The sequence below is a fragment of the Emydura macquarii genome, unplaced genomic scaffold (assembly GCF_026122565.2).
Source record: "Emydura macquarii macquarii isolate MOO-44397 ecotype Brisbane River unplaced genomic scaffold, CSIRO-AGI_Emac_v2 contig_499, whole genome shotgun sequence".
Classification (NCBI taxonomy): domain Eukaryota; kingdom Metazoa; phylum Chordata; order Testudines; family Chelidae; genus Emydura; species Emydura macquarii.
This window is the reverse complement of record NW_027130636.1, coordinates 3,923,134-3,948,281: the sequence shown is the minus strand read 5'-3', so window position 1 is coordinate 3,948,281 and position 25,148 is coordinate 3,923,134. Positions and strand designations below refer to the sequence as shown.

The following is a 25,148-nucleotide window of genomic DNA, read 5'->3' as shown; positions in this document are numbered from 1 at the left end:
AAACCCACTTTGAGGACTATTGGAAAGTATTTGTCAAAGAAAGGAAATTTCCAGATAGATAAATGTGTCCAGTTCTTCCCAGGGCTGAGTCTCAGCCAGCTAGCCCTCATCTACAGCCCAAACTCCATTGGGTGAGTTGTTCTAGTGCACCAGCAGAGTTGGAAGAGAGGCAAATATAGAGCTGGCTGAGAACACTACGAACTATAATACCTCACTCATGCTCCCATCTGTAGATTAAACAGGAGGGGGAACAAAATGAAGAGATTTAGAGGATAGCATTGGGTTATTGTACATTTCTGTCCCGAGAGCTCTCTAACAGTGTCACTCTTGAATAGCTTAGTTCCTTTCTATCAGCCCCTGCTCAGTTCCACCCCGAAGTCAATAATGCCTCATGATTGGGGTATGAGGCCATCTGAACTTCATTGGGCACTGAGAGGCAATTGTTCAGCATCTGGAGGCTATTTACCTGTACCTGTAGTTCTCAGAATATATTGCCACCACAGTTTCACGCTCACTATCTCCCATCTTTTGAAATCTTGCTTCTGAACAGGCCATGGTGAAATAAAGGGGCATGGTCTGTATGCGCTCAGTATTATAGATGCGATCTCTGTCCACTGCTGTGCTTGAGACAGCAAATGTGATTCTTTTGTGGCTCTCCCTGCTTTTAGTGACTGAGTTTATATGACTCTTGATCCCAGGGTATGAAAATGTGGAGGAAATATATACTGAGAATTATTGTTGCAGGTAAGCAGGTAAGTTTTTCTTCATTGGAAATCAACTGGAAATCTCCCTTTTCAGTAGCATTACATTACTGTAACTAGTCTTAATAAGACCTATTTATTGTTATCATGTTTTAGAAGTACATAGTAAAGTTTCTTCTCTTGTTTTTACAGTTGTGGCCATTTGTACCACTCTCTGTGCCTGCTGAGTAAAGAGTGTGGCATAGAAACAAAGGGACAGATGAGATGGACTTGCTACAAATGCAACTCGAGTAACAAAGGGGGAAAACTAAGTGAGAATTTCTCAGATTTGAAAAAGGGAAATGGCACATCTCTGGCACAGGTAAGATTCTCAGGAGGGGTGCGTCCCTGAGAGCTAAACCTGAACTGTCTTTGCTTTCTTTAGATTATTAGTGAATGGATTATAAATTATATCTCATTTCTGGAGTCTGGCTTCATTTCCAAAGATGAACCCTATGAGAGGAGCTTGAGCTTCCACAGACTAATATCCTTGTGGATACATTTCCCACTTCATCTGCTCTCTGGGGGCCTTGGACAGGCTTTCGGGAGGCAGTGTTAACTTTGTTTTGTATAAGCTCACTAGTAGACCTGGTAGATGTTGCAGAGTCTTTGATCCGCCTTCCCAGGAGACAGGATCTTCTGTCCCACTCCTGTATCCTAATTCAAACTGAGTCTGACCATTTTCCTGCAGTGGAAAATTTTAAGGAAGTCTAGGTGGTGATGGTGGCACCAAATTCATAATAGTAATAAACTACTGTTGATTGGCTATAATCCATCACTGCTGTCAGTTTACAAAGAGCCAATAAGAGAGTCTACATCTGGTGCAACCCTTTTTCAGCCTGATGCAGCCAGAAATAAACTGCGAGCTTGTAAATTCCTACTTTCTCTTGGAGAGGTTTCTGCAAATTGCAAGTAAAAATAAATAATGGATGGTTTGCCAGAATGTCTTCTCTGAATTATGCATCTCAGAGAGCAGAGTTCTGCCTTCGAATGTTGCAGAGAGGGTGGAGGTATTGGCTTTTCCCTAAATATATCTAGATATTTTGTATATTTGCTTTGCTTTGAAAATAAAACATCCAACCACACACACAAAACCGTTAGTGCATTTCCACTTCTGAAACCAAAGTAAATCAATGGCTGAGTACATTGTGAGTGTTTTGTTCAAATTCTTTTCTAGCAGATTACTTCACCTTCTGCCAAAGCAATTCTGATCAAAGAATCGCTAACAGCATTAGTCAACTTCCATCAGCTTTTGTAGAAAAAACGGTTTCCTGTTAGAAGGCAAATTTTAAGAAGCAATTTCTGAGGAATACATAGAGCACAGGGCAGCTTCAGCAGTCAGACTGTATTAGTCCTTTAAATGGGAACAGAAAATCTTCCCTACCACTGAGAGCAGATTAATTTTGTGGCCCAAACATCTTATTTACAAATTTTATAAAATGAAAAGTATGCAGGTTCTGTGTAGTATGTATTGTGGAAGAATAGAAAATCCATAATTAACGCTGTGTTGGCTTCTATCATAATACATTTATTATAGCTCTCTAATTTTTTATTGAAGACAATGTATTTGAAAATGTGAGTGGTAGAGAGGTTAGAATACTTTTTTCTGTAACTTTCAAAACTAGAAGATTAAAAATGTACTTAGGGTAATTAATCTAAAGTTATGGATGTTAAATTTTAAATCAATCATGAATTTCTATCACCAATATTTCAGGTATTAAAAGAAAAAAAAACGGTTAGTGTCACCCATGTATACTGGCGTGTAGGCACTCAAGCATAGGCTTTCATGAGGGTGTGGGTGTGTGGAGAAACTGCCATTTAATATCTTCATCATTATGGAATGAGTCTGTTCGTGAAAGAGAGACTCCGACAGAGCATCTGATTGAGGGATGGAACAAAGAAGCAAAACTCAGTGAGGCAGATGGAGCATGAGATGAGCTGTTTAGCACTGCAGGAGCAGCAGATAGCAAAGCTCTTCATATTCCCCTACTTTCCAGAGCCAGTGCTCTTTGAGGGGATGCTCTTTAGCTCTACTCCTACCAGGGCTAGCTCTGTCTCATCAGAGCCTGAGCGTCCCTCTTGTTCTCACCCTGTGACTGCTCTTCATGTCCCCAGTATCTTCACTCAAGTTTATAATGTTTATCATTTAAATGTATAACACATTTAAGTTGTTGCACTTTAATATTTTAACCAAGTACAATTTTAACATTTGTGTTTACAAAATAAATTTTAACTGTATTTACAACTAAACATAAAATTGCCCATACAAAACCTCTAGGTGCCCTAAGTAAATTTAGAATCACATAATGATGACCGCTCAGCAGCATTAAATTATGAAACAAATTAATTCAGCCAGCCATCAGTCAAAACAACAGAAAAGCCCTTTCATCCCACTCTAAATCAGTGTAAACTTGAATGGGGCAGGAGAGTGGCTTGAAGAGTGTCCAGGGGATGGGACCATGGAGGTGATTGCAACCCAGGTTACCTGGAACATGTAGCCTGCATCTCTGCCAGGGGAGATTAGACCTGCTGTCCCTTAATGTGCTGCATTGCAGCAGACTGGAAACCTAGCAGCAGCTTCTGGTAAATTTAAAAAATATAGGTTCTTCTTCAAGTAGTGTCCCTATGGGTGCTTCAGTTATAGGTGCACTTACACCACCTGCACCTTATATCGGAGATTTCTCATAGCAGTGTCCCGTTTGGCCTGCGTATGCGTATTCCTCAGTCTCATGCCCCATGCCGTTGCTATACTGCACTTCATGGGCTAATCCTCAGCTCCTTCTCAACCACCCTGGCTTGAGGTCCTTAGCTAGTTGTCCGTGTTAAGTTTTGCCTCAGTTGTGTTCTTTTAAGTTTTGTAGTTAATGTATTATAGCAATTAGTACTTAGTAATAGTTAGTTGTTTTTTTTTTAAAAAAAAGGTTTTAATAGATATAACATAGTCCTCCAACTCCCCTAGGGGAGGCTTTGCCCTTTCCTGAGGGTATGCCATGTTCTCCCAGATTCAAGAGTTTTCTATTGTGCTGGGAAACATTCCTGCTGCATCCATTGCCTTGGGGAATCTCATATTTCCCAAAAGTGCAGCTTCTGTCTGGCATTAAGATTTAGAACCAGAAAGAACAGGGAGATCAAACTGATACCTTATGATGGAGAACGTATTGTATCCAGCCACTGACGCAGGTCAGGCCCTCCCCACATACGCCAGTCTCTGAGTAAGTTGGTTGCCTCTTCTATCTGAGTCATACTCCTCAAGGGCATCCAAGAGGAAGACTCAAGATTCCTTTCATACGTCTTCCCAAGACAGTGCCCCCAAATCCTCCAGGTAAGGAATCTACCTCAAAGAAATCAATCACCCGCTCCCCTGGATCCCATCACTCTCAAACTTGATACCCACAAGGCTGCTGGTTCCTCAGGTACCGAGAGTTCCACTAAGCATAAAGATCCTAAAATATCAGGCTCCAAGAGACGACCAGTACCAACAGGAGACCATGGTGGCAAGAAGATCTCTACCGTGGTACTGAAAAAGACCACTCAGGCTCTGTCTGGATTCCCCCAGAGCATTCAAAACTTGTGGTGTCATCAACTCCTTTGGCTACTTCAGCTCAAGCCCTGAACATGGTACTAATGCTCTTGGTACCACAAGAATTCAGATTTCCCTGTGATCATGTGGTGTCCGAGACTCCTGATTCACCATTGCTTGGCTCATATCTTGGTACTGAGAGCCTTCAGATCTCTGGGCACGTGTTCGGTAACGATGGTGGCAACTCAAGCTCCTTCTGCTGCCTCACCATTACCAAGGGACTTAGAGGTGGAAGATTCTAATGAAGATTTTGCCTCAGCCTCCCAAATATCTGTGCAAGGCTCTCCACTCCTCCCCTATGAAGGTTTTTACTGAGGTTCCTGAGGAGCCTGAGCTCACTTGTGACTGATGTCCACAGCTACCATCCTGTTGTGGTGAGCACCTGTGAATTCCACCACCCATGCCATATGCATCCTCCACGACCGTACTGGGACCCCCCTGAGCAACTTATCACCATCAATTCTCTAGGGCCTCAAGCTCTGCCCTTCACAGAGATACACAACTCTCCTCACCCTCTCTTTCCAGAAGACCAGAACTTCAAGAAGAGACATTTGAGGAACAGGAGGCCAGGGCTGATAAGGAGGTCTCTCCAACTGCAAACATCTTTCATCTGGATGAAGCTGTCACGCCACCTCCACCATTCCTGACTGATGATTTTAAGCAGTTTCAGGATCTCATCAAAAGGGTCACGGATTCTTACAGACTCTCCTCAAGGAGATTAAAGACTGCATCATAAGCTGCCCAACATCCTCCATACAGCCTCCTTTCTCCACATTGCCCTGCCAGTCAATGAGGCACTCCTGGATCCTGTAAAGGTCATCTGGCATACTCCAACCTCAGCTCCTCCCATGGGCAAGAGGGCAGACAAAAAATACTGTTCCTCTAAGGAGTCAGAATTTTTATTTTCTCACCCATCTCTTAGCTCTTTGGTGGTCAAGATAGTTAACGAGTATGGAAGGTGGCAGCACCACGCTAAATTTACACCCTTTCATAAAAAAACATAAGTGTCTCACCCTCCTTGATAGAAAATTTTATTCTTAAGATACTTTACAGTTTAGAGTCGCCAAATACCAGGCCTTAATGCTGAAGTACAGCCACACAAAGTGGAGGCCAGTTATAGATCATGCACAACTGCACTTGCAATGCCTTTGGGGTGATTTAGGATGATTTATTCACTGAGCAGATACAGTTTAAACATACTGCTTTCCATACCCACTTCTGTAAACTAATGTCTTGATTGGTGAAAAGATCTTCATAACGTGTGTGCTAGTGTCTCCTTCACCTGCACAGCTCAAGGCAGGTGGATGCTCCAAGAAACCACTGTGCACATCAGCCTCCTGGAACTCAGAGCAGTTAGATGCTCCTGCCTCCAGTTCCTGTCACTAATCAGAGGCAAACACATAAAGGTCATGATGGACAACATGTCATGCACATTTTATATCAACCGGCAAGGAGAAGCGAGATTTCTTCCCCTCCCCCTTCCGCCTCATGCTGCGGCTTTAAAGTTTTGGCATGGTGTATGCTCCAATCAGAATGTTGTCATGCAGCTTCCTTCCAGGAGTTCAGAATGTGACCGCTACACATTCAACAGGCACATCTCTTGAGACCACAAGTGGGAGAGAGATTCCACTCTACTTCACCACATAGTCCGACAACTGGGCACTCCTAAAACTGATCTTTTTGCCAAAGTGATAAACAGGAAATGTGCTGTTTTGCTCCAGAGCTGGGCAGGCCACCGATTGTTGATATGCTTTTCATCTCCAATGGTTGCTGGGTCTTCTGTATGTGTTCCCCTTGACTCCTAATGTTGAAAGTTTAATGCAAAATAAGAAAGGATAGTGCCAGAGTTAATCGCATTGTTCTGATGTGGCCCAGACAAATATGGTTTCCTTACCTGCTACAGTTGGCCGTGTTCTCACAGATCATTGTCCATACGATTCTCCATCTCCTCTCCTAGGAGAGTGGGAAGATCCTGCATCCCAGTCTCAGAATCCTTCACCTCAAAGCATAGCTGGTTGATGGTTTACAGGGATAGAAACAGTCTGTTCACAGCAAGTAAAGAGTGCTACTACACAGCAGAAAACAGTCTACATGCTGCACTTACTTACAAAAATGGACAATATTTACCCACTGGTGTGATTTCGAACATATTGCACCAACAATCTCATCGCTGCCACATATACTGGACTATGTTCTAGAACTAAAGAGCTCAGGGTTATCTGAACTCCATTAGAATTCATCTGCAGCCATCATGGCCTTCCATTCTCCTACAGAGGGTTACTCTGTATTTGCCCACCTAATGACAGTGAGGTTCTTCAAAGCCTTGGCAACTTTCATCCACCAGTTAAACTCCCTACTCTAGTTTGGAACCTCAGTTTGGTTCTTAAATGCCTTACAAGACCACCATTTGAACCTATGGCTGCCTGCGCACGCCTCCATTTATCAACGAACACATTTCTAGTTGCTATCTCATTGGCTCGACAAGTGAGGAAAATAGGAGCTCTTATGGCATACACACCCATTCATGATATTTTTCAGAGAAGATCACATTATGACCACCCCCACATTTTTGCTTGAAGTACCTTCTCATTTCCATATTAATCAGCCCATTCATTGCCTCATCTTCCACCCTAAACCTCACTGGGATAAGCAGAAGGTGTTGTTTCACATGCTTGATGTTAGGAGAGCCCTGGCATTCAACCTTGCTAGGACTAAACCTTTTAGAAAGACTTCAAGATTGTTAGTCTCAATCACAAAACAAAAGGAGCTGCAGGCAGATATCTTTAGGCAGATAACTGACTATACTAGTAGCTACTACCAATCTCATAATCTTAAAGGACCCACTGACATACAAGCTTGCTCTACAAGATCTATTTCCACCTCCACAACATTTCTTAAGAACGTTCCTATCACTGAAATATGTAAAGCCACATACATTGGGCTTCTATGCATACGTTCGCTAAACATTATGCAGTAATTCGTGACTCTGCTTCCAGTACTGTTTGGCTCAGCTGTACTTTCTACCATACTGGGCTAAACTCCAAAGCTTTCTCCTCCTTAAAGGGGAACTGCTTGGTAGTTACCTAGAGTGGAACACCGATAGGGACACTACTCGAAATGATTACTTGCCCTGTACTGTACCTGGCTCTTTGAGATGTCTCTCTCTATGGGTGCTCCACTATCTGCCCTACTTCCCCTCTGCTTCAGGGTTCAGTGTCATGGGGCTTTGTGGTAGAGAAGTAACTGAGAATGATTAGCCCACGCAGTGCTATATAACAGTGGCATGGGGCATGAGATTGAGTAACATGCATATATGTGCTGAATGGATGCTGCTATGAAAAATCGCCAATTGAAGGTGCAGGGGAAACAAGTACATCTAGAGTGGAGCACTCATGGGAACACACACATCTAACAACCACAGTTACTGCACAAGATGAATAACCATTTCTTTCAATGAATTCAGTATGAAAATGAAGTAACCAGGTGGTGCAGTAACCCATGTGTGTTCTGAGATTAAACTGCTTTTCAGTATAAACCTGGCAGATTAGAGAGGTATGACTCTCCTTTAGAGAAGCCACTAGTTTGTCCCCATTGCTTCATGTTTATCTGAGTGTTTTATAGTTCATCTCTACCAGCTTGCTTGATACAGCAGTGACACTCTCAAGGCGTTTAATTCCCTCTTTTAAAAAAAAAAAAAAAAAAAAATACAATTACAGCATTTGCGATCCTGCAGTCCGTGAGTAGCTGATTTTAATTAGTACCTGCTTCTATTACCAATTCAGCCATTTCTCTTTTGAGTTCCTCAGAACTCCTGCTCCTGATGACCTGCTACTGTTTATTCCAGCACCTTTTGTCTCTTCAATCTCTGAGGCAGCCTCATCTTTATTAGCTAAAAAGAGTAGGGCCAGGTAGACATCTGCCCAACATTCTCCATGGTGAAGACTACGGCAAATAAATGTTTTGGTTGCTCTGCAATGCACTTTTCAGTTGCTCCCTTTTTCACTGGTGGACTTTCCAATTGTCTCACAGGTTTCCTATTTCTGATATGTTTGAAGAAATTCTTCTTTGTTTGTAGTTCTTGGCTTTCTGCTCTTGAAATGCTCTCTTGTTCCTAACGTCTGCTAAATTTTACCTGCCATAGTTTAGGTTCCTTTCTGTTTGGCTTCACTTGAGCTGGATTTCTGTTCTGGAACAACCTCTTGTACCTTGCTAAGTAATCATCCTGATGTGACATTTCATCATTTTCTGTTTGAATAGTTTACTAGTGTTTTAAGTTTTCTTTGGTCTGCTTTAGCATTGTGTACTTGGTGTCCTTTTCCTGATCAGGAAAATAGTGGAAGGTTGTGCTTTTTATCACATTTGACTTGTACCTATAGAGATTCAAATGTATGGTTCCCGCCATTCAAATCTCACATTGTTTATTTGGAATTTTTTAGCATATTTATTAAAAATCAAGTTTAGAGCATGATTAAAAAGCAACCTTCATATTCATTTACATGAATATTCTAAACAGATAACTTTGGGCCTTTGGTATTCATGCTCAAATACAGCCCCTAATGTATCATGTTTCCCTACATTAGACTGTTACATTTTATCCCTATCAAGATTCTATATTAGAGAAGGAGGATGTTGATGAATAATATTGTGGCTTTAAAATATTATTCTAATAAAAGAATACTGTCTGTAAGAATTAAAGATGGTAGGAAACTGGAGATTGGTGACTAAAAGACAAACAAACCACAAACCCCCTCTCAGCTTCTGCACATAAGTCAGTTTAACTCATGTCATGTGTCCTTTCTCACTGTGGAAAAAATCCAAACCCTAGAGCCTGGCCTGCTTTGCAAGGTACTGGAGAGAATGAGGAGTGTGAGCAGGCTAAAGAAAGTGGGGCTACAAAGTAGTCCTTAGCCCTTCCATGTGGCATTTACACATATGCTCTTCCCACAAGTATAGACCACTCTTTCCTGCTTAGGGCCAAAGTTAGTTAAACTAGCTGTATCCTGATGTGATCCTGAACATAAGGGAAAACAACATTTTTGTCTTTCTCTTAAACTTCATTTTGGCCTCACTCTTACTCACTTCATGTGCTCGGATCACCAAAACATTTCCAGTGAAGTGCCTCTGTAGAGTCCTCACAGTTCACCTGATACCTTGAGACCAGCCAGTGCAGCTCTGGTAGAACACAAGTGGTTTTCCAATGGCTCTCCCATTCTTCTTTAAGTTTGGGTGTTATTTAAAGAAACCTTAGTGGAAATGACACTTTCCAAGAGAAGAGAGAAGCTGTTACTATTGCCATTTCAAACATTATCATCTTCATTGGAGGCAGCTGGTTCTCCTGGAATCTCTGATAGCTTGTGTGTGTCATCCCATGAACATATCTCCAGTATATTATTTTGCAGCTATCTTGAAGCCCTGTGTGTTTAGTCTTCCTTCATCTCTTGGTCTTGGTTCTGTATTCCCTTGTGAAATCTTGAGTTTAAATATTTTTTTCTTTAGCAGGCTGAGTTAGAAATGGACTGGTGCTGGAAAAATTCCACCAAACACCTGGAGGTGTATTTCATGGTACCAATTCCAGCCTTCTGAAACAAAGACGGTTGGAATTTTGCAGAGCTGCTGCGATTTGTGTGTGAAATGATAACGCAACCGTGGTGTTTGTCTCTGCTGTGTGTGTGCAATTTTTATAACAATTGCCTTGAAATCTGTACTGGAGGAACTGCAGAAAAGAAATTAGCATTTCCTATCACTAAATGTGAAGAATCTCTAGTAATCATAGAATCATAGGCATGGAAGGGACTGGGCAAAGTCATCTAGTCCAGTCTCCTGCACTTACGGCAGGAAGAAGCATTATCTTGACCATCCCTGACAGGTGTTTGTCTAACCTGCTTTTAATGGTATTGTTGGGGATAAAAGTTGGGAAACTGATTAAGCCTGAATTGAGTGGACTTGTAACTCAATTTTTCCCTTTATTTATACAATTTGAGACCGAATTATTATTGTTTATAGTGTTTGGACATACATTTGACAGACAAATAAGACCAGATAAAAGTGGTAAATGGGCCAAAGTTACCACATTCTAGGGCACTGGGAAATTATTCCACCTTCTGTTATAGTCATCACCTTCTCTGATCCTTTGACTGGTCCTTCAGTTTCTGGCCTGGTATTTCTCCAGTTTGGGCCCGTGTTCACTTAGGTCTTTTATATATTTCTACATACATATTAATTAATCTTCATCCAAGATGTCTTTTAGCACATCAACCCTTTGGAGTTTAGGTAACCCACACATTACACATACACAAACTTCAGTTACCCAATTTCTGTATTTTTCCTGCTTAATTTGTAGTTTCTGGGTAATATTGTTTTTGTCACCCTGCCCTGGGTTTTATCCACTCTTTGTCTGGGATGTCTTTTACTTACATCTCCCAAAACAACGTATTACCTTTGTTCTGTCAGCAATAATGTTTTAAGTAGATTAACAATTCAGTGTAAAAGAATTGGCAAAATGTATGCCAGCAAGGACTTGGCCTAGGTGTTACCTCATCTGTTCTTATTCACTATACATAATTGCACATCATTAAAAATATAATTATCAAAGCTTTTAATCTTACCATTAACAATTCATTTTACATTTCAACGTTGTAAATCAGTATATGATGTTCTGTGCTACCCTGTATCTGTTAGAAAGAGGAAGAGGAGTTGTGGAAACAGTAATGATTCTTTAATGTCAGCATTTTTATCTTCTTTGAACATGGGTTTTTTCATTTAAAGTCCAGTTCTGTTTTGTGAATCATTACAAAGAAACTTCATTAGAAATTTTCCTGTGACAGTGTTTTGAGGGGGTATGTCAGTTTTAAAGCCTTGATATTTCGTTGCTTTTAAAGGTACCACAACAGTGTGGGTTTTTTAAAAAATGGATTCTTATTGTGATGTGGGCTTTTCACCCCAGATTTGAGACTCTGTCATTGGTACTGGAAATATAGGAGAAATTTTAGCAGAATTTGAGGGCATTGCTCACAGTGCCTTTAGAAATGTTTGGATAACCTGCAGGATTTTTAAAGCAGGCTTCCTCAAAACACCCATGAAGAAAACTCCAGTAAATTATCTAAGACATTACTTGTAGCTTTGAGTATTTTAAAATGAAATTTTGTCTTAAATTCCCTTATCACTATGAAATGTTTTATTCATTCCTCATGGTCTTTCTCTAAACTCCAATCCTCCAAGATCTTCCAACCTTCCTAGAATGATCTTCTTTCTTTCCCACATGCTTAAATTCATCTGTTGAGGACAGAAACAAAAATTAATTTTTAGAACTTAGAATTATTTTCATATTTAAAATTTTCTACCTTTTTCATGTGGTGTCCTTGTGAGTGAGTCACAGTGGATAAAGCATATTAGCTAGATCTCGTACTTAAATACTTACTAGTGAAAGTTACTTTTGACATATTACATTTAATGTGATGACTGTTTATAATTCACATCTCTCATTCTGTCAGTCACTCTACAGATGGAAAAAATACAGAATTGGTTCATGGTTGGAAGGTTAGTTTCTCTTCCAGGAACGGTTAGAAATGTACTGTTTTTTGTAATGGGAAGCTTAAGTTCCTACAGGAAACACTCAGGTCCTAAATGCATTCTGAAGCATGGAGTTGCCACAGAGCATGACTTCCAGGGACCTCGCTGTCAGAACTCTCCATATGTCAAGGTATTTTATTGGGAATTCTGTCAGGTCACCCCATTGATGGATGATACATTTGATTACATTATTCCATTTGCACATAATGCACATGAGGTATCCACAGCTAGTCTTTACATCCTTTGTGGAATCCAACTTGCACCTAGCATCCATTTCTTTGCAGTACATTTTTCATTCCAAACTAAATGTTCTTATATTGAATCATCTGAAGACATGTTGCTGCAATGCTGCATTATTTGTGTTCTCTGCATTGTAATAAGAATCTAAGTTATAAAATGTTTGCTTCCCTACTTCTCTACAAGGAGATGAACTTTAAGCAAACTGTTTTTTTAATGAAAGCCAGTAGAATCTGCCAATTATTAAGAAAAATTAAACTGAAAATTAAAATTAGAAAAATTAGCAGCTATCAATTATTAACTTTAAAAAATCCACCAAGGAATTGAGATAGAAAGAAGGAGGGGCAAAGCCTTGCCAGTACTGCATAGTTCTGAAAAGACCATGGCAGTGATCTTTCCAAGTGTCACAAAGCTGGAGGTTACTGTCCTGTGGTCTTCCAATCACTTACACAGAGACGACCCCTGGGCAAGATTGCATATGAGAGAGCTCCCAGGATTTTTTATGTTGTGGAACCATTTGCAACAAGAGATGCAATGGAAGCTGAAGATAGCAGCATCCACGGTTATTTTTTAGTCCCTTTGCTACAGGAAACAGGAAGTCTATATGATGTAATGAATGTAAATTAGAAGATAAGAAATGCAAGCAGTTGGTACCATTAACTTATCAGTGAAATATCTATGGCCAATAAGGATAAGGACTTTTAAAAATATTTTTGGAACAAAAGTGATCTCAGCAAAAATGGTGCACGTCTCTTACTAGGTGGAGACACTAATATCAATAATGACCTCTCTAGTTCTGGTGTCAAAACTCTGAAACGGATGTTGAAAAAACTAGAGGGGTGTCAGAGAACAATTCTACAAGAATGATTTGCAGTTTGGGAAATAGCCTATCAATAATAAACGAAAGGAGCTCAATCTGTCCTGCATATTGAAGAGAAGTTAAGTGACCTGATCTCTCACATTATAATTGCCTGCACAGAGAGAAGATATCTGACACTGGTCAGGTATTTCATCTACTAAACATAGGCATAGTGAGATCCAGTGGCTAAAAGTTGAAATCAGCAATATTAAAACTGGAAATATGCACATTTAACAATGAGTAATTAGCCATTGGAACCAGCTTACCATGAGTTGTGTAATTTCTCCATCACTTGCAACCTTTAATTAAGATAGTATGTTTTACTAAAATATAGGGTCTAGTTAAGCCACAAGTCATTGGGCTTGATGCAAGAACAATTGGGTGAGATTATTTAGCTTGTGCTATGCAGAAGGTCAGGAAAAAATATCACGGTCTCTTCTGGCCTTCAAAAACATGTCTCTGTATGATGATGGTGGGATTCTCCCTTTACTTTCTGGAATCCAAAACCTTGAACACCGGTACCAATCTTCCAGGCGCACCCCTCATTCTGAGATACTCCAATACACAGGGAATATGGACAGGAGACAGAGATCCCTGACTATCAAACTTCCTAGAGACAAAACCAGCTAGGTTGACTCTTCAGGGCTCACAGGATCACTGGGAAAAAAGGACCATATCCTGGTCCATTCAGATGAGACGTGCCATGACGCACACAAATCAAAATGTGAGCACAAGAAGCTCAAATCTGAAATTCTAAAGCAGCAAGATTCTCTCCTGAATTGTATTGAAAACTGGCTGGTTATGGGGTCTTACATCTTTCTGAACTATTGGTTAACAGGAAAGTTGGCAAATATTTTGCTTTACGTTAGATCTCAAATTCAAGTAAAACATTTCTATGATTAGTGCAAAATGACTCCCTTAAACTTTGACCATTGATGAGTTTAGAAGTCTGTGCTAAAGCAGAACCATTGAAATATAATGATAGCTGCAGTGCTGTATACAAACTGCTATGGTATCTTGATTACAGTTTGTAAGTATCCACATGAGGAACAAATATTTACTAACAGGCTCTTCAGTCTAGCAGAGAAAGATGTAACATGATCTAGTGGCTGGAAGTTGAAGCTAGACAACTTCAGACTGGAAATAAGGATTAATTTTTAAGTGAGGGTAATTAACCATTAGAACAACTTACCAAGGGTCATGGTGGATTCCCCATCACTGACAATTTTTAAATCAAGATTGGATGTTTTTCTAAAAGATCTGCTAGAGGAATTATTTTGGGGAAATTCTATAACCTGTGTTGTTCAGAAGGTCAAACTAGATGATCACAATGGTCCCTTCTGGCCTTTGAATCTATGAATCTCGGAACACCAGACTGCTAGAGGCCACTGCTTTCAATTTTTAAAAAGTATCACTAGCCCTTTATTTTCCTTGAGGGAGATAGTTTGTGATATAAATCCACCATTGGGGAGACTTGTCAATGGAAAAAGGAGAATATTCCATCAAATCTTAAATCAAGGTGAATTTTCAGAAATAGTGGCCATCAGTTAGAACAGTCCTTGCACACTTTTTTTGCCAGATCTTAGCTTGGGAATAGAAAGCGGGAGACAAGTGTGTGTGTTGGATTCACCTGTTCGTTAGTGGAATGTTTCCTTCCTTTTTATATGCTCCCATTTCCCAGCCTCTAAATCCTCTGCTTTCTTACAAAATTTCCTCATCGTGTCAAGATTTACTAATAATTAGTCAAGTTCAGAATGCTCCACAGCTAACGCTTTTCAGTGCAAATCATCCGAACCTGCTGGTTTTAAAATGTCTAACGTTTTAGATGTGGTTTAACAGCCTCCTTAGCTCCTGTTGGAAGATAAAAGTATTTGAGCATCATTTCATGACATTGCTAAATCAGCCAGCTTGGTTCCAAATGCAGAATAGAAATATTCATTGAGTTTATGCCTTTTCTGCTTCATTGACATTTTACCATGTTAATGTAATAATTTGATTTATACCACTGCTATGATTCCTTTTATTCCTGATCCATTTAAAAATGCTTTCTAATTGTCCTTGTTGGGATTATTATTAATACAAGGTATCACCACACATGAATTTAACCAAAACTTTTTTTAAATCCAACGGATGAATGGTATATATACTATTGCTCTAAACATGTGTTAAAGCCTAACTAATAAGCAATTACTACAGCCAAACAGTAATAAAACATTCATAAGTATTTGATGAAGGTACTTACAAAAGGGCTACAGCCAAGGGTGGTTAGACTCATTTTGGTCAGCTCTACTTTGGTCAGGCAGGCACTAGCAAACCTTTCTATAGCCTTGAGCAAGTAAGTGATGTCATTGCCTGTTGCTAATGTAGCTGAACAGTTTTTGGCTGGTTTTGAGGTCACTACAAATTTGGCATGCACAATCATTCTTTAACAGCTATCTCTGATAATTTGGGCCTATTCTTCTTTCTTTCATATCAGATACCTTTCAGGTCCAGCTTTTCCAATTAAACCACATGCTTTCAAGGCCTTCCCACAACTGCTAACAGACCTGCACTTTACATGAAACATGCAGAAACATGCATTTTTAAACTAATTTAATCCTTTATTTTACTTAAACTACGAAACACACATTGTTCTTCATTCAGACAGTCTTTACCCATATTTGCCATGGATATTTTGTTTTAATGTTCAGTGCTTTACCAGTACTGTCTCATTAATCCTGAAAAGCCCAGAGAGTCTTATGTTTTGTTATAGCAAAAAATACAGGCTGGTATATCCTGACAGTCAGTATCTGAGTGCAGTATCTAACAGATACCAGCATTTTCTGGTTTTCTCTGTATGATAATTTTAAAGCATTTTAGATGTTTAAAATGTAGTCATTTTTCCCCTAGCCTTCACAGTTTCAGACAGTATCTGCAGTAACAGTAGGTAGGTCCAGAGATTACAGAGCAAAAGTAACAAAGCTGTATCTCTGTTGCCTAAATGGCAGGTTTCTGCATGAAAAGTAATGTAGCTAAAAATGAGGTCACTTTCTCTGCATCTGCCATGGTATCCCCCAAGAGTCCTAAAAGGACAAAAGAAAAGAATAAAAGATACAATTAAGCATAGCTTTGAGTTTTTAGTTCCAGGAAGTATGACCATTCTACACAGAAGGTTTTTCTATCTTTGCAAATATAAAGGAAAAATCTGGGGTTGTACAAATTACTACTTCCCTATTCACTTGAACACCAACACCTTCCTACTCTCTTCATCTTGTAGTAAAAGAAGAGCAGAGTCATAGTGTATGTAATGGGATAGGAGTGTCAGCAGTAATAGATTTAACGTAGACTTGCTTCTCAGGCTTCTGTGAGAGGGTTGCCTCAAAGGTCTTCATTTGGCTGAGGATAAAGGTCTCATCACTCCATATCTCACTATGACCATCGGGCTTGTCGTATAATGGTGTGCTTGAGGCATGTGTGTATATTATGACACCCTAACATCTTTTTGTAGTGTTGTGTGACCCATAATTCAGTGCACGTTACACCCACCCCACCCCAACCCCCCCGGTGGCTGATCTGCAGAACTTCAAGTCTCCAGCTTAGTTCCAGCTGGAATCCTTAGCCTTTGGTCAAGTGGTGGTGGCTCATGCTTTTATCACTGACGGCCCCAGATTCAAAACTCACTGTCAGTTCAGGTGGCATTGGCTACAGTTGCACCCAATGTGTGAGTCTGTCTTACTAAGCCTGCACACCCTGTCATCTGGTGGTGCAGCTGGAGCATGTGGCTATCTCCTGCCAATCACACGCACAGAGGTGCACTGTGCAGAAAAAGGTGTGTCGCTTCTAAACATTAAGTTCTAGAGGTTTCATGGACACATTAGCCCTTCTTACTGAAATGATGCTTTTCATGTCATGGGCAAACCAGTCATGTCATGGGCAAACCAGTAGACTATCCTGTCCAGCTTTTGAGTTTGTTCTTCATCTCTGGGGAGCACAGTGGAAGCAGCATGCCCAGCTCCTAGAGTGCATTGACTTAATTTCTAAAACCACCTCTGAACACACTCATCTCTCCTCAACTTCTCGCTCTCCTTTGGCTCTTCCCCTCACAAAACAAGCACGCTTTAGACTCCCAACTCTAAAAACCCACTGTTGGCCCTACTTGCCTCCAACTATCAACCCCTCTCACTTATCTTTCATCTCTAAGTGCATTAAACATACTGTTCACAATCACTGTCTGGAGTTCCTCTCTTCTAGTTCGATTCTAGGCTCTCTTAACTCCAACTTCTGCCTCTTGCGCTCCAATGAAACTGCTCTTGTCAAATTATCTGACCTCTTCTTAGCCAAAGTTCAGACCCAGCACGCCATCCTCATCCTCCTTGACCTATCAGCTGCCTTTGACACCATTGCCTATGCTCTTCTTGAAGTCTTGTCCTTTCTTGGCTTCAGTGACTCTGTCCTCACCTGGTTATCTTCCTATCTCTCTAACTGCCCCTTCAGCATGTCCCTCAGAGGATCCTCCTTATCCACCAATCAGCTTTCTGTGCGGGCTGCAAAAGGCTCTGGCCTTGATCTCGGTCTTTTCCCTGTACACCTTATCTCTGGGTAATCTCATCCAGAAATATAAATTCAGCAACCGTATCTATGCTAATGATTCACATATCTAACTCTCTCTACTCCACACCCATCTCCTTCTGTCCAAACAAAAATCCTGACTCTCATCTCTGACATCTTGTCATCAGCACAAACTCAATGGCTAAACCGGAGCTCCTAATCTTGTCCCCCAAGCCCTCCATGCTACCTCTTTTCTCAATCACTGTAGATACTATCACCATCCTGCCTCTTACTCACTCTTGTAACTTGGGTATTATCTTTGACTCAGACCTCTCTCTACATCCTCACATCCAGGCTGTCTAAACCTTGCATTTCTGCATGTCTAAGATACAGCCTTTTCTAGCCATCCACACTGCAAAAACTCTCATCCAAGCTCTCATCATCTGTTATTGCAACATCCTTCCTTCTCTCTGGCCTTGACAAAAGCAATTTTGTCCTACTCATATCCTGAAGCAGAGGCCTGCGTAGCTCAAAAGTTTAGTTTAACAGAAGTTGTACCAATAAAAGATATTGTCTCTCTGCCTTGTCACTCTGATATCCTGGATATGAACACTGCAAACTGCTCATATCCATTCAGAATGTTGCAGTAAAGATCATTTTCCAAAGATGTCACTGTGACCATCTCACCGTTCTTTGCATTCCTCCCCTGACTTCCCCTTCTCTCCTGCATCAAATACTGCTTGTATTCGTTTTCAAGGCCCTTCCTGTTCAATCCCCCCATAACTATCATCTCTCATTCACTATCAAGATGTTGATGCTTACTTCTGACTGGCCAATGAAGTCAGCCTCCACTGCCCACTTGTTAATTTTCAAACTGGTACCTTTGTGCTTTCTCCCATGCGGTCCCTTCTGCTTCAGAGATGCTTCCCATAAACATCCACAAAGCTACCTTATCTTCCTTCAAATCTCTCCTCAGAACTCAAGTCCTTTACTGCAGCGCCTACAAAAAACTTGTCTGTGGTTATGCCACTGATGTGCAGAGACCACTGCCAATCATGCTAACTTCTTATGCTCCCCATCTGTCTGTATCAATCTATTGTCTCTTGTCTTATACTTAGGTTGTCCTGCCCCAAGGAGCTTGCAGTCTTTTAGTTCTCTGTTTATACAGTACCTAGCACAATGGGGCCTGGTCTATGACTGGGGCCTCTTAGGCACTAGGATAATACAAATAATAAAATTGAATGGATGAGCTCTGAAGAGAACGTCATCTAGTCTTGCTGCTCTGAGGTGGCTTTTCTGCAGCATGTTTGCAGCCTGTGCTGTAATGATGTATGCATGTAGATGGAGCCACCAGGCTGTTTCTAAACTGTGCTGACAGTAGAATGCTCTGGTCAATACTACCAGCGGAGTCAACTCTTCACAATACCTTTCCTTCAGCTACTCTACTTTCTTGGCTTCTTTAAGCCCTTGTCACAAAGTTGAGATCCATCTTGCTACAGAGTACTTGTAGCCTTCAGTCACTTAAAACTAGATAGCACAAAACGCGAGAGTCTGTTCTAAGGAGTAATCCTGCATGAGCAAGGAGGTAGACAAGGGGTCCTAATGATTCAAATTCATCCCTACTATAACTCAGTTGGGATTAAACTGGAATTGAAGCCAATAGATGTGTTTGGCCCAGTAGATCTCTTCTATCTGCAGTTTCCAGGATGAAGGAGCTGTAACAATGTGGTTATAGTTAGAGTTACCAAGCCACTCTGGCAGTTTGAAGGGGATGGAAACAGACCAGATCTCTCCAGCTGGGGGTTCCCTCACTACAGGAGAATCCCAAGTGAACACAGAGTACTACTTCTCTGGCTCCATGCTGCCCACATTTTGCAGCCCTAGCATAGAAGTGCACTTCACTCCAGCAACTACTAGCTGAGGCGGGGTTATCACTAACCAACTGCTGTAACCTATGTCCAGGCAATTGCAGAATCAGCTCCAGAATCAGGGATACTCAGCTCCACTGTAGCTTCCCACCTCCAACAGCAGCAGGCTCCATACCTGAAAGTGTAAAAATTCCAGCCTAGGATGTGGTGGGATTTTTAGACCAAGGATTTAATCAGGTTTCACTTCCCCCTTCTGATTATCATATATTCTGTTATTCCTGAATGGACTGGCTTCCTCTGCAAGTGGCACTTTGGGAGTAGTATGATACCCTTTGAAACACTGGTTAGTAGATATGGTGACATAGTCTGTGGTAGGTCTGGCTCCCGGAGGCTATACTTCTGTTGGTAAACAATCATGCCACAAGATCTAAGTACTCCTACTCATAACTACGGTATGTTGTTGCTCTACTCTGGCTCTCGCTGTGCAATTCAGGATAATTGCAGGCTTAGTGTAGTGGCGCTATGACTGCTACAGGGAAAACATACTATAGAAAATAGCCTCACTGTGATGGAGACCTGGGCACCATCATCAGAATGGGGAGCCTGGAATTGAAAATATGGAACAGAGAATATATTTTTCCTCCTTGCAAAATCAACCAGACCTTTTAAAACCACCAAAACTGACTCAACTAGCACTCTGTTCTGAATAGTTTCTAATCTGCAAAACTCTTTCTAAATAGGAATGTCTATATTGTTGAGTTCACATTGAGGTACTGGGTGGGCAGTAATTGGCTGCCCAGCCAGCCCCTGGCAATTGAGGTAGAAACTATACTTGAGTGTAAGCCTAGATATTTACCCTCTGTGCACCACACAGATGTCAGACTTGCTAAGAAATGCTCCCTATCACAATGAAAAGTGTTCCTTTAGTTATATAGTTAAAAAAGGAAAATCCACCACAGCACGTTTCCAAGACAACAGGAAAAGTTGCCTACAATATTTCAGCTTATCAGTCCTGAGAACAATTTAATAGTTACATACAGACAAGTGAAGAAATGGCAAAACGGATGCAATTACGTTACATTTTCTTGTCTATGAATGAATGTGGGGGGAGTAGATGTTATCCTTTCTTCTTCAAGTGCTTGCTTATGTCCATTCCAACATAGGTGTATGCTTATCACATGCACTACTACCAGAAGCTTTTTCCCCAGTGGTGTTGTCTGGGGCGGCTCTGGTGTCCTCTGGAGTGGTGCCCTCGTGGTGCGGTATATAGGGAAGCGCCGCCCCCTTAGTTCCTTCTTTGTCTGTGGCGGTTGCTGGAACGCTACTGTCGTCTCGCTCTGTGAGTTCCTCCTCAGTGTTACCCACAATCAAGTGTAAACAGTTGGTTAATACTTGTTAGATAGTGTGAATAATAGTTGCTAAAGTAGTTAGTTACCTGCCCTGTGGATTCCTCCCACCAGATCCAGGGCATGCCTCGCTCCCAAGGTTTTAAAAAGTGTGCCACTTTCCCCAACAAGATCCCTGTGAGTGACCCATACAAGAACTGCCTGAAGTGCCTGGAGAGGGGCACATTCCTGCTAAGTGACACATTTGTGTGAACTTTAAGCCGAGGACAAAAAAGGAGAGAGCAGCCTCAAATCCCTTCTAATGGAAGCAGGACTCCATCTGGCCTCCAAGCGCCCTGCGGACTTGGCACCATCTATTTCCTTGGCATGCAGTGCCCCAGTCTCAATAAGAGAATCCCACAGCACAGCTCAAGGTCCCTGGTGCTGGTGCCCTGAAAGAGGATGAAAAAATCAGACTAGTCATACCCCGCTGAAGAAGCAGCAATGGGTGAGATCTGTGCTAGACCACCCATGCCCTGGGGTTTCCCAGTTAGCACCGTTGACTCTTGCCCTGGTCAACGGGGTTGTTGAGTCTGGTACGCTTGGACTCCCCTTGCAAGGCTCACCATCAAGATTCTACCCTGGCTCCTCCGATTACCCCAGAGTCATTCGAGGTAGCGAGGAGTCTGCTGACTCTCCAAATGCCTCTCCATCCCCAGAGCCATGTGCCAGGGAGATCATTCCAGACACCCCGTGACCTGACCAAGTTGAGGCCTGAGCTTGGGAAAGCTGGTGGTGATGACGAGGCAGTGATCCTTATCTCAGAAGACCTTGAGGAGCACCCCATAACACCGATCAAGGTCTTGGTCCTGACATTCGAAATCTCGGTGCTGTTTGCACTCTCAGCACTGACTGAGATCATGGAGCCGACCGCAGTTTGGGCACCATTCCAGCTCAAACCACAGACACGCAACATGACACCAGTCTTCCTCCTGATGCCAATCTCCATCATAGTACCAGGTCACATCACAGCACCATTTCCCATCCTGTTGCCACTCTCCAGCTCCACTCCGCTCTAAATCTCAGTACTGCTCGAGCTCTCAATGCCGCTCAGCAACCAGGGGCATGGCCCTCCTGTGGTCACCTAGAAGTGAGTCATCAGATTGGGTCAAGGGCAGGTTCTTATGTGTCCCGAAGAGACAGGAGATTGGCAGGACAGGAATGGGATCTAGGCACCCAAACCACCATACCGACATGGTTTCTGCCCCAGTGGCCAGTTCCACTCCCAGTGGCCAGTATGGGCACCATGGGACTCATGCCCAGCAGGGTTCACTGGCACCACTCTCCCAACTGGCACCATCTGTGGGCAGAGTGCCTCCTCCGTCCCCATCAGAAAGGGACTCGGTGATTGGAGCAGAGATTCTGGGCTCCCCAGGACTCGCCAGTACACAATGCACCAGACCAGCAGGAGGGGCAAGACTCTGAATTGGCTAAGGCCACTTCATCCTCATCCCTGGACAAGGCAGTAGTGGGCATAACATTGGAGCCAATACAAGACAACTTTAAGTTGCACCAAGAGCTCCTGAAAAGGATGGTCTAGAATCTCAGTTTAAAAATCGAGGAGATAGAGGAGTCTGCCACAGCTCTGGGAGACATCTTGGCACCCTCCAGACAGGCAAGGGTTGCCTTACCTTTGAATGAGGCCATATCAAGGTCAATCAAAGCACTGTGGCAAACAGCCACCTCCTTCCAACCTACAGCTAAGAGGGTTGAGAGAAAATACTTTGTACCCTTTAAGGGTTATGAGCATCTGTATACACATCCACCACCCAGTTTCCTTGTTGTCGCCACAGCCAATGAGAGAGAAAGGCAAAGACAGCAGGGACCATCACTGAAAGCAAAGGGTGTGAAATAGCTAGACATAGTGGGCAGGAAAATCTACTTGACAGAGGGCCTCCAGCTACAGATTGCTAGTCACCAGGCCCTCCTGAGTAGATATGATTTTAATTCTTGGGGGTCACTCTCGAAGTTCAAACAACTGCCGGCGGAATCCAGGTCAGAATTTGGAGCATTGGGTGAAGAGGGCAGGGTAATCACCAAGGCATCATTTCAGGCAGCCATAGATGCTGCAGATGCAGCAACTCACGGTGGTTGTCATGCGCCATAGTTTGTGGCTACAATCATCCGGGCTACTCTATGAAGTCCAGCAGACTTATGCAGACCTGGTTTAGGGACTGGTTGTCCCATTTTTACCATGCCTGGACTAGCATCACATCAGACCAATGGGTGCTCCAGAGTAAAAGTGGGCTATGCTTTCCAGCTCAATTCCCTGCCTCCCTCCCATTCTCTATCCCCATCCCTCTTCTGGGACCCTTCTCACAAAAGACTGCTATTGCAAGAATTATAGTTCCTCTTGAAGGTAGGAGTGTTGGAGGTGGTCCCAGAGACTTTGAGAAACACGGGCTTTTACTCCCATTACTTCCTGATCCCAAAGTTCAATGCGGGAACTCAAGCTTATTCTGGATCTGTGAAACCCCAACAAGTACATGAAGAAACTAAAGTTCTGATGGTTTCCCTGTCCTCTATTATCCCGTCCTTGGATCCAGGAGACAGGTATACCACCCTCGATTTAAGGGATGCATACTTCCACATAGGCATCTTTCAAGGCCACAGAATATATCCACCATTACCAGTTCGCAGTGCTTCCCTTTGGCCTATCCACAACCTGAAGGGTCTTGATGAAGTGCATGTCGGTAGTGGTGGCCTCCCTCAGGAGGGCAGGAGTTTTGATATACCTATACCTGGACGACTGGCTCATCAAGGATTGGTCCAAGGAACTAGTGGAAAATCATGTGAAGTTCGTTCAGTCCACTTTCAAACACCTGGGCCTCATGGTAAATGAAGGGAAATCACCCTTGTACTGACTCAGAGGATAGAGTTTATAGGATCAGTGGTCGACTCATCCCAAACCAGAGCCTTCCTTCTAGAGAGCCATTTCAAGACCATAGTGGATCTTGTGCTCAACCTGTGGATGTACACTACCACCACAGCGAGGGTCTGTCTAAAGCTCTTGGGCTACATGGCCTCTTGCATCTACGTAGTACAGCATGCTCGTCTTAGAATGAGATCCCTTGAAACAGGGCTGGCGTCAGTGTATGCACCAAACTGACACTCAATGGACAAGATAGACAGTCCCACCTATGGTTATTCGCTCTTGCCTGTGATGGGTGGACTCAGTGACGCTGTGGGAAGGGGTTGCCTTTGCGAGACCCAGCCCATCAATGTCACTGGTCACTGACACCTTGGACATGGGCTAGGGAGCACACCTGAGAGCCCCAAACCTCAGGGCTGTGGAAGAGTAGAACCTTCACATCAACATCAGAGGGTTGTGAACAGTATGCCTAGCCTATCAGGCATTTCAATCTACCTTGCACGGGAAGTGCATCTCCGTGCTAATGGACAACACCACGGCAATGTTTTATATAAACAAACAAGGAGGTGCACATTTGTCGCTCCTGTGCCAGGAAGCACTGGACTTGTAGGAGTTCTGCGGAGCTGAGTCTATTCATCTGGAGCCCTTGCTTACAGAACACCCTGGTGATCACTTAAGCAGGTCCCTTGTCAATCATCACAAATGGTCCATCCATTACTGTTTTCCAGAAGTGGGGGATTTCCCCAGGTGGACCTGTTCGCAACCAAACTCAACAAGAAATGTCCCTAATTCTGCATGTGCCTGAGACACAACCAGGGCTCTCTATCAGATGCCTGCCTTCTACCCTGCGGGGCAAGAGGGGAGGAAATTACTACATACCTTCCCTCCCACAGCTTTGATCCACAAAGTATTACTGAAGGTTAGAAGGGCCAAGGCCCGTATGATCTCAGCTCCGGCTTGGCCACATCAACACTGGTTCACAAAGTTAGGCTCTTCCACTGACAGGTTCACTTTCAGTTTACCTCTGCTCCCGGACCTGATCTCCCAAGAGAATGGCCACTTACTCCACCCGAACCTCCATCGGAAGGTATGAAGATTCTGGCTGAACGAGCTGGAACGAGCATGCTTGATGTTCAGATGATCCTTATGGGTAGTAGAAAACTATCAACCAGAAGGGTATACCTCACAAAGTGGAAGAGGTTTACCCTATGGTCAGCTCAGAAAGGTGTTCAGCCTGGCAAAGCGCCTCTACCTCTGAATCTGGACTACCTACTCCAACTGAAGAGGGACGGTCTTGCACTTTCATCCATAATGGTTCACCTGGCCACGATCTCGGCCTTCTATCCACTGGTGAACGGCCACTCAGTTTTCCTCAAACCCAATTTTGCTCACAGCTCTTGTACTCTCAGGTACACAAACCAGTACTGCCGTAGGACCTTAAACCTAGGACTGTCAAAATTCATGGGACCTCGGCTCCTTGCTTCACCTGTCATGGAAGGTGGTATTTTTGG

The 25,148-nt window shown here is 42.6% G+C and overlaps 1 protein-coding gene and 1 long non-coding RNA gene across 5 annotated transcripts in view; one reads left to right on the top strand and one right to left on the bottom strand.

Moving 5' to 3' along the window:
- The window catches only part of VPS8 (VPS8 subunit of CORVET complex), a 223,567-nt gene that overhangs the window by 192,735 nt on the left and 5,684 nt on the right, over positions 1–25,148 (top strand). For all 4 annotated transcript variants that reach the window (XM_067538775.1, XM_067538776.1, XM_067538774.1 and 1 more), the window contains one exon: positions 894–1,062. In XM_067538775.1, the coding sequence (XP_067394876.1) occupies positions 894–1,062 (169 nt within the window). The remainder of the gene's footprint in view (positions 1–893; positions 1,063–25,148) is intronic.
- The window catches only part of LOC137147067 (uncharacterized), a 30,126-nt gene continuing 15,244 nt past the window's right edge, over positions 10,267–25,148 (bottom strand). The window contains exon 3 of the long non-coding RNA XR_010918137.1: positions 10,267–11,592. This is a non-coding gene — a long non-coding RNA (uncharacterized lncRNA). The remainder of the gene's footprint in view (positions 11,593–25,148) is intronic.